Here is a 9,940-nt window from a genome sequence, read left to right on the forward strand (position 1 = left end):
GCTGAACATGTAAAGTACCAGAATGACGTACTTGTAGACAGAAGGGAAAACCCCATGAATAAAGAATTTCTTGATGTCGCAATATGTCCAATAAAGGTCTCAGAGCTCTTCTCTTTTGTAGAGCGTGGTGTGATAGATCATGTTTAACATGTTCCTGGTAGGTTATAGAATCCATCCCACGGGCCTTATTAAGAATATTTTGCTTCACTTTATATCTTACAGACACGGCGATACCAATTAGGTGTACTTTTTTGTTTAGTTTTTTTTAATTACAAACGCTGCGTTTTGAGTGCCAAAATGGTTTTTCGTGATTTGTGTACGTTTTTTTTTTTACATATTTTAACTTTTTTTAAATTTTTCCCTGTGGGACATGTATAATTTTTACTTTGATTTCTGGTCTCATACACTGCAGTGCATGAGAGCAGTCAGCGAGTCACTGACTCACCCTGTGAGACCCAGCTTATAGTTGGATCTCACAGGCCACCATACCCTGGGGTCATCACATGACCTCAGGGTAAAATGGTAACCATTAAGATCCGCGATTCTCACTGCGAGGTTCCGACGGTTACTAAGAGGGTCTTGCAACATGCACAGCTGACACCCACAGAAACTGCAGCTGCCGGTATTTCCTTATTCCCAATCGCCGTTTTAAAATGGCGATCAGGAATAAGGCCCCTTAACAATCACCTTTTCTAATGCGTATCGGTGGTCATTAAGTCATTAAGGTGTTAAAACCACATGTTATCTGGTTAAAGCCCTATGTCCCTAATTTATTATGGAGATTTTTGAGCCATTAGAAAATGATGTTTTTCATGCAAAAACCACCTCAGAAAACTCCTTTTCTAGGAAGCTGTTGGAGCAGTTTCTCTCCTAAAGTATCTTTTGCAGCCTTTTGATATGACAAGGCCTAGTATGGAGCAGATTCTGCAACAGAATGAGGGAAACAGATTAGGAAACAAGCGGTTAAGGCTCTCATAAGATGCTATTGGGTTCATGAACTTTTTTTGACTGGAGGTATAATTTGTTGTATTGTATAATGGTACAGTAACAACTGCAACCAAAATAAGCTCTGCAGATAATGACCTCAATAAGCACAATCTGAACAAACAAAGAGGCAGTGTAAAGCATAAGGGATGGAAAGAGCAAAAGTCTGAATCACTCAGTCGGTGGATTTCACACTGTCTACTGCTCCAAAGGACAATGCAGCTAAGCTCCATTCAATGATCACAGCTGAGTCCTAACAGACAGAAGTGTAACAACAAAGTAATAAACAAACATCCTTATTTTATTAATATACAAAACACAACTGAATAAAATAAAGCATTAAAGTGATACAAAATAACAAATAACTTTATGAACGGAACGCACCTCCCCGCATGAGTGTTAGAGCCCCCCATACACATTAGACTAACATCAGTCTTTACACCAATCCCATTAGAATTCCTCATTGCTACCAGCAAAATCTTTGGTTACAAATCACATAGCATTTACCCCCATAATAAATGGAAACATGCCAGCACCGAACTAATGCCAGAAGGGGGCACTAAAGCTGGCTTACCTTCAAACTTCTGTATTTTTATGAAACTTGGGAAAATAACGTTTTTATTCATGGGGACTTTTCATTGGGAAGATTAACAACTTTGGAAATGATGATTGTAACATGACATATTATCCCATGTCACGCGTGATGCCGCGGATTCTGCGTGCAAGCTGTATGTCCTTTGCGTAGAGAGTGACTCTCTTGGCATGGAGACTGCACTGGTAGGAGTCTTCAAGGAGCCGCACGAGGAAGGCCTCAGCTGCCTGCGGATACAGGAAAAGGTATGAGCATTAAAGCATTCTGAATAATGAATGTGTACACATGAGGATTAACACTAGTTTAGGCCATTATATAACTTTTATGCAGCATTTTCACTGGTTTCCCCTCTGAGGTTTCTCTGATTTTCAGTTTTTGCTGAGCTGGTGGGTGGAGATTAGCTGCTATGATGCCTCACATACACAGCAGATACAGACATGAGGAATTCCTGCTCTCCTGTTTATATATACAGAACATGTTAAAAAGCATCAGCAACATGCAGGATATTAAAATGCAGTACTAAGCAGTGCAGCTGTGAATCCAGTACTGCACTAGAAAGCAGCATTACATTCTCTGCCTCCCCTTTTTATATATTCCAAGAGTAGCTGTAATCTGATCCCTCAACAAATACATGCAGCGTGATGGCTCAGTGGTTAGCACTGCAGCCTTACAGTGCTGAGCTCCTGGGTTTAAATCCCACCAGAGACTCCATTTGCAAAGAATTTGTATGTTTGTTTCTTGTATTTGTATGTTCTTCCTGTCTTTGCGTGGGTTTCTTCTGGGTCCTCCAGTTTCCTCCGACACTCCAAAGACACAATGATAAGGGATTTAGATTGTGAGCCCCAGTGGGGACAGTGATGATGTATGTAAAGTACTGCGAAAGATGATGGCAAGGAAAAATAAATCTACATTCCTCAAAATTGAAATTGCAACACCAAAACAGAAAAGTTGTGGAATTATAGAAATGAAAGGATGGATAGACACATGACAGATATGCAGACATCTCAGTTTATTCAGTATTGAGCGCCATATCCAGAAATTCCCGAACTTACACCTATTGGCTGCTATCAATAAGGTTATTAATGGTTGTCTCAGGAATGTTCTGCCAAAGCAGAATGCTCTTCGGCAAATCATCAAAGTCCACTGCTGGCAGATCTCCTTGCAATTGTCAACTAATGATGTCTCAGATGTGCTCAATGGGAGACAAGTCTGGAGACGCTGCAGGCCAACGCAGCATTTTTGGGTTACTCCAAGCAAAATGTGGCCTGGCTTTGTAATGTTGAAAAAATGTCTCATGAGAAGCTTTATTGAGAAATGACTGTACCACTGGTTCCATAACCAAATCAATGTAACACTGAGCTGTTAGTTTACGTGTAATGAAGACTACAAGTGTCTGGATAGTGTACATTATGCCATCCCACACCATAATCCCTGAAGTAGGACCAGTGTGACCTTACACTCATGAAGGCCTCTTCCCATGAGGATATCTGCAGGTTAATAAAGTTATTAACCTGCCCTGTGCAAGCACTTAGCCGAACGCTAAGGGGAGAAATTTAACTTTATTCCCCCCACAGCATTCAGGTTTCAGTGACAGGGGTGACGCCAGTTTAGTCACAGCTCTGAGCATACAGGGAAGCGGCTGTAACCGTGCCCTCGGCACTGCCTGACAGCCGGCCTCAATGCAGAGTGAGTGTCAGTCAGGGCCAAGAACATGATTACAGCCGCCGCTCTGTGCACTCAGAGCAGTGACTGAACCCGGAACGCTGCCGGGGGTAATAAAATCAAATTTCTCCCTGCGGTGTTCGGCCAAGTGCGGGCACCGGCAGGTTAATTAACCCCATATCTACAGGTTAATAGCGTTTTTTTCTGGGGACAGATTCTCTTTAATAACCTCATTGAAAGCAGCCAAGGCTTTAGGAACATGGGTTCCTGTGCTCAGACTAGATGCTGCATAAGTTGAGATGTTTTGAAACTTTTGCTTTGATTTTTTCATCATTTGCACATCAGTAACGTGTATCCATCCTGTGATTTCCATGACTCCACCACTTTTCCTTCTTCGTGCTACAATTTCAATGTTGAGTGTATTTTATAGGATGCTTTATATGCAGTACTTAACAACCCTATTCATAAGCATATTGGTATAATGGAGGGTGGCCCTACTCAGCCCCCAATTACTTATCGTGTCCAAGCATTAGGACGGTATACTGACCTCCTGTAGCGCTGTTAGTGCTGTGCTTTGCCAGGAGTACGGCATGCCGCAGGAATACTCCAGGCAGATCTCTCTCACCTAAAGGAATGAAAGGAAATAAGACTTTTCCTACTGATCACTAAAAACGAAAGACCCATTACAGCAGCCACCAAGATCAAATCCACTCACCAGTTTGGCAAATGGGAGTCTCCGGATGAGCAGCTCCGTCGACTTCTGGTACTTTCTTATTTCCATCAGCGCTCGAGTTCGCTGAGAGCAGCGTCTTCTCCGTGTAGGAGCCACCTCTTCACCCCTTCCTAGTTTGTTCGAAAAGAATACATCACAGCTTTAATGCTTCTTGCAATTATCACAGGGGGGCACTTTATACAGATTCATACATGACATAGAGTTATAATCCAAAAATCGGATCAATATTAAAGTTTATTGGTACAAAAAAATTGAAACAAAATCGGGTCAAAGACATATATCACACAATATAAAAACATTCAGAAATAGCAAGGACACAGGTGTTTGTAGCTTCTGGTCCACTTATTATATTGGGCAGGGGTGGTATGCAACCTTAGTGTCAAAAATCGTCACATCCCCAATTAGTGGCATGAGCCGGTGATTAGATTACATCACCATTATATCACTTCGGAGTACTGACAAAAGATCAATCATCATTTAGTATATCTACAAATATCTCATTAAATTGCTCTACCCTATAAAGTGCTGGTGCATTTAAAGTAAATTAGGACATATATCACAACACATACGCCAATAAGCTGATCCATGTAGCCCCGGCCAGGGTCACATGCAGCAGCACACAGATAGTGTTGTTCACACAATCAAATGGGGGAACCATAGTCACAAGTCAAGGAGGCAACCTTACCCATAATGTAACCCAGTGGACACAAGCTAACAGCTAATTTACTTTAAAGAAGTTGTCCACTACTTTATATGAACCCCCCAATGTATCCCCCCGGGGTCCAGAAGTATTTTTATAAATACCTTGCAATACCTTTTGTGCCTCTGAGCGGCGGGTCACGTGATACCTGTGAGCGGTTAGTGATAGCGCCGCTCACAGGCAGAAAAGGCACCACAAGGTATTTAGAGAAACACTTATGGGCCCTGGGGGAATACATTGGGGGATCATATAAAGTAGTGGACAACCCCTTTAAATGCACCAGCACATAGGGTACTGCAATTTAATGAGATATGTGTAGATATACTGAATGATTGATTTTGTGCCATTTCTGGCTTTTTTATATTGTGTGATATACGTCTTTGGCCCAATTTTGTTTAAAGTTTATTGGTACAAAAAAAATAATTATGATCAGATTTTTGGATTATGACTCCATATCTCTTATCAGAACTGAAGTTTTCTAGTGGAATATCCACTACAGCCTGCATCATTTGGGCAATAGGCTGTATTAATATATTCATGACAATTGTGAATCTGTTTTGGATGATATTGATTCTAGATTCATACATGAGCTCAGGAAAGTATTAAATAATGAGAGTCCTCAGTGGTTCATACCTTTTAATGGCTAACTAAAAAGATGGTGACAAATAGCAAAAACCGAGAGGGTTCCAGCATCCGCCAATGATTAGAAGCTTAAAACATGACTTTTCATGAAAACTAAGATTTCACAGCTTGAAACGCATAGACCAGTGTCCTTTTTATCTTCCTCCCCCATGTCTCCCCCATCCCCTTCCCCAACTTCATTGATATGTTTTTGCAAAAAAAACCTTTTTTTGTCCTTTTTCATTAAAAGTCTTGTTTTACATTTCTAATCATTGGTGGATGCTGGAACCCTCTCGTTTTTTCCTCTGCTACTGCCCAGCTGCCGCTCTGAAGTCCGTACACCACATTCTTCATATGGAGGCTTCAAACCATCTGTACTTGAAGAGCTGAACATTTCCTTTTCCCCTCTCCCATGATTTTTTAACTCACATATTTATACACAACAGAAAACAGGGATAATGCAGAAATAAGACAAGTGATGGGAAGCAGAACTATCAATGTGAGAAACAGTTGTGGCAGTAAATATTGAGGCAGATCATAGATAAGGAGCGTGATAGTTTTATTGTCCTCTGATTGAGGTCTGTTCCAGAGTTGTGATACCCCCAAATGGTCTGAGGGGCACATTTCTTAAACGATGTAGAAAGACATAAATTCATGCGACACATTCATGCCTGCTCTGAGTGTGTCACTTGTTGTCATAAGTTTGTACTCCCAGACTCTCTTGTCTCTCTGTGGTGGGAAATGTGAAGTTACCGTTCAATACCAGCATCTCCCTGAAGAGTCTGGGAGTAGAAACTTATAACAAATGACAAACTGAGAGCAGGAATGAATGTGTCACATGAATTTATATCTTTCTACATCAATTAAGGAATGTGTTCCTCAAACTATTTGGGGGAATCACAACCCTGGACCAGACCACAATCAGAACGCAATAAAACTATCACACTCCTTATCCATGATCTACTCCATTATTTACTGCCACAGCAGTATCTCTGCGTCCCACATTGGTAGTTCTGCTTCCCGTCACTTGTCTTATTTCTGCATTATTATTGTGTCCTGCTGTGTATAAATATGTGACTCCTCAGATTTTATGTTCTACTGAGCCTGATGAAGAGACCTGAGTAATCTAGAAAGCTGCCATTAAAAGATATTAACCACTGAGGACTCTCAATCTTTAATATTTTTCTAGCTACATGGTACAAAGTTATGTTTCCTATATACGAGCACGGTCAACCTGCATACATCAGCACAACCTGCTTCCCCTAGTGGCTGCAGAAAAGTTTGCATCTGCGTGCATAGACATTAGGATTTAAAAAAGATGCAATTGTGTTTTACCTGGGGACAACTGAGAAGTTGAGGGCCCTTCAAATTCTGGTGCTTTACGGAAGGACAGGCGCATTTTACTCTGGGGAGATTGAGAAGTTGCAGAACTCTTTCTCTGAGGAGACTGAGAGGTTGAAGGCCTTGTACTTTGGGAGGATGGAGAAGCTGCAGTCCTCTTTTGTGGCTGCTTCAACTTTCTGCGGTGTTGAGGGCTCTGCTGATTTTTCATGATGTAAAATGTTGAGACACAATCAAAGCTGCAAACAAGACAATTCAACAGGATCATAAATTATTATTATTATTTATTATTATAAGCGCCATGGAATAAATGGCGCTTACATGTGAAAAAGGGGTATACGTAATAAAAACACTTCCAATAATATTGAAAAAAAGAGTCAGCGACTGGTACAGGAGGAGAGAGGACCCTGCCCGCGAGGGCTCACAATCTACAAGGGATGGGAGAGGATACAGTAGATGAGGGTAGAGTTGGTAGTGCAGCGTTATGGTGGAGCGGTGGTTACAGCAGGTTGTACGCTTGTCGGAAGTGGGTCTTCAGGTTCCTTTTGTAGGTTTCCATGGTAGGCGAGAGTCTGATATGTTGGGGTAGAGTGTTCCAGAGTAAGGGAGATACACGGAAGAAATCTCGGTAATCAGTGGCCACTAGACCAGAGTCCTGTGAACTACCTCTTCTAATTAGTAGGCCCTGTGGGGTAATTACATTGTGTCGCAATGTAGGCATGATGTTGAGGGGGACTCCTAAGCAGAAGAGGTGTTGGGAATGTCACGAGTAGCAGAAGGCTTGCAGGGTTGTGGTCCAGCAGGCACTAAGGTGCAGCGAATCTGTTTGTGAAACTGTTTAACCTCATATACCTTTGCAAAAGTTCTCAGGTCTCCTGTCTGGAGGAGTTGTAAGAATTGTCAGAAGTCTGGCCCGTCCTCTAATAAGGAGCAGAGAAGATGAGATAAGACACGCAGGGCCACGTCACATGGGATTATCTCACTGAGAGGCTATGTTCACATGTTGCGTAACTTTTGCTGTGTTTTTTATTCAAATTAAAAGGCTGCTTTTCACGGTATCAGCAAAGTTAAAAGATTTCAGAAATATAATTCACAGGCTTGTTTTTTTCCACAACTATATTGGAAAACTGCTGCGTTTTTTAAAACTGCAGCATGTCAATTCTTTCAGCATTTTTTCATCCATATAAAGCAATCAGTTTTTGTAGTGATTTTGTTTGAAAAAAATATATACAGGTACAGCAAGATGTGAAACACATTTATTTTGGGGATTTTCTTAAATTTGTGTCTTGGTATCCTCAAATGAGCATGGTTGTTAGTATTAGTACAGTTTACTTTAACACATACCACAAATTTAATTAAACAATGTCTGACCAACTCAATGCCCTACCAATGTGTGAGTGTCCTACCAATGTCTGAAAGTAAACAATGCCCTACAAATGTGTTAGGTTAAAAGTGGGCACCACACAGCCAGCACCACGTACAGTGGGAACCATGCGGATGGTAGCTTGATCCAATCACTGCTGGTTAACCATTAAATGGCACTGTAACCCCTGACAGGCATTTATGTGGCACAGTCCTGGGGCCGTCTCCGTTCCTTCCCCATGATCCGATATCGGAGAGCTGATGTGCCACCATGGCAGCTGGGGCCCTGCTGATGCCACTGTTGCCGCCTTCTTGATACTCGTGTACAGCTGAGCCACAAGGGCCACATACGAGGCCGTGATCGCCACATACTGAAGTCCCGCACTATATACAACATTTCATGAGCACAGATGGAAGGGATAGAAAAGTAAGTAATAAATTCCCACCGCCTCCATTTTCCTTGTTTAAAAATCCCCAAGTTATGAAAAATAAGAAGAATATCTGGTAACACTGAGCAAAACCATTCCCAGGACCCCGGAGTAGTGGCCCGGCTACTGCCTCACTAGCTGCCGGCATCCCTGGAGCCTCTTAGGACTAGTAGGCCAGAACAGCCATTGCAGAGACCCGGGGGTGGAGCAGGTAGGGGGGCTGGCATGGAGCCTCTACAGCACGGCCCTGACACTATTTTGCCCAATGCTAATATCTGGCATCACATATAAAGCCTCATGTAGCAGAATAACACCAGTAGGCGGTGCTGACACCCACGATTGTTTGCTGTGGATGTACAGTGTGAACGGAGCCGCTGAGCGCAGATCTGGGGGCGGAGTTGCGGCCGCTGCCGGGAACCACTGCTTTGTGCGCTGCAGTAACCACGGGAGGCCAGCAGAGGCCGCCACAGCCTGAGCGAGGCCCAGCAGCTCCAGTGTAAAATGACAGCTTATCTGTGAGGAGTCGGGTGGGAGTTGTAGTCCCACACGCTGCAGACCTCTGCTGCATAGAGTGGTGGGCACGTACAGGCAATCCCCCCGGTAATCCCCCCTCACCAGTCAGGACGCGTCTATCTCCTGCCGACAAGTTTCCACCTACGGCCCGCGCGCTGCTGCTTAGGAAACGGGGAGGGGCTTACATCCAGCCAATAGCTGCGGCCCATTTTTTCTCTCGTCTCAATAGACTTTATTGTACAAGACAATGAGAACATTATTCTGGAAGAGGAGATACAAAAATACACTGAGCCTATGGGGGTGACTGGCAGGGCGGGGGCCCAGAGAGTTGCCTGCTGTGGCACAGGTCAGGGAAGGAAGGTGCACGCTTCTATGGGGGGCACACATTCTCCCCCAGAATGCCTCAGGCCTCTTTCACACGTCAGTATTTCCGGTACGATTGGTGACAGTTTCCACACATACCGGAGACACTGACACACGTAGACAGGGTCGGTCTGGGCTGGCGGGATACCGGGAAATTTCCCAGTGGGCCCCGCTCCCTGCTGCAGAGTAGAGGGGGGAGAAGAGAACAAAAAAAAATCCTGCGGTTTTAAGGGGCACGGGCCCTTTAAAAGCTCAGGCACAGTGTATGCAGGGACGCGCGCACGCAGCGTTCATTACCTGAACCACCGCGGCGCACATCCCAGTGAAGCAGCTGAAGCTGCGTGTCTCCCTTCGCCGGCCGGCGTATGACGTCATCGTCATGCGCCTGCTGTGAAAGAGGCGCGCAACTCAGGAGAAGGAGGACACCGCACGGGAGCGCAGGAAGGTAAGAGGTGTGTGTGTGTGTGTGTGTAATGGTCTGGACCCACTGGCTGGACACACAAGGCGGGGGCCAGCTGGACACACAAGGGGAGGCCAAGCTGGACACACAAGGGGGGGCCCAGCTGGACTCACAAGCGGGGGCCCAGCTGGACACACAAGGGGGGGCCCAGCTGGACACACAAGGGGGGGCCCAGCTGGAC

General features: G+C 44.2%; 1 protein-coding gene across 1 annotated transcript; it reads right to left on the reverse strand.

The window, feature by feature from the left end:
• Positions 1 to 1,308: 1,308 nt before the first annotated feature.
• Positions 1,309 to 9,125, reverse strand: LOC141252905 (histone H3-like centromeric protein A). The gene is made up of 5 exons (XM_073670667.1): positions 9,039 to 9,125; positions 6,628 to 6,872; positions 3,954 to 4,081; positions 3,786 to 3,863; positions 1,309 to 1,803 (listed from the first exon to the last, which is right to left on the reverse strand). Exons 2-5 carry the CDS (start codon positions 6,842 to 6,844, stop codon positions 1,669 to 1,671), a joined length of 558 nt encoding a protein of 185 aa, XP_073526768.1. The 5' UTR covers positions 6,845 to 6,872; positions 9,039 to 9,125; the 3' UTR covers positions 1,309 to 1,668.
• Positions 9,126 to 9,940: the final 815 nt, after the last annotated feature.

This window comes from Phyllobates terribilis, unplaced genomic scaffold (assembly GCF_046119375.1).
Source record: "Phyllobates terribilis strain yellow unplaced genomic scaffold, ASM4611937v1 Scaffold_2__4_contigs__length_985480577, whole genome shotgun sequence".
Lineage (NCBI taxonomy): Eukaryota > Metazoa > Chordata > Amphibia > Anura > Dendrobatidae > Phyllobates > Phyllobates terribilis.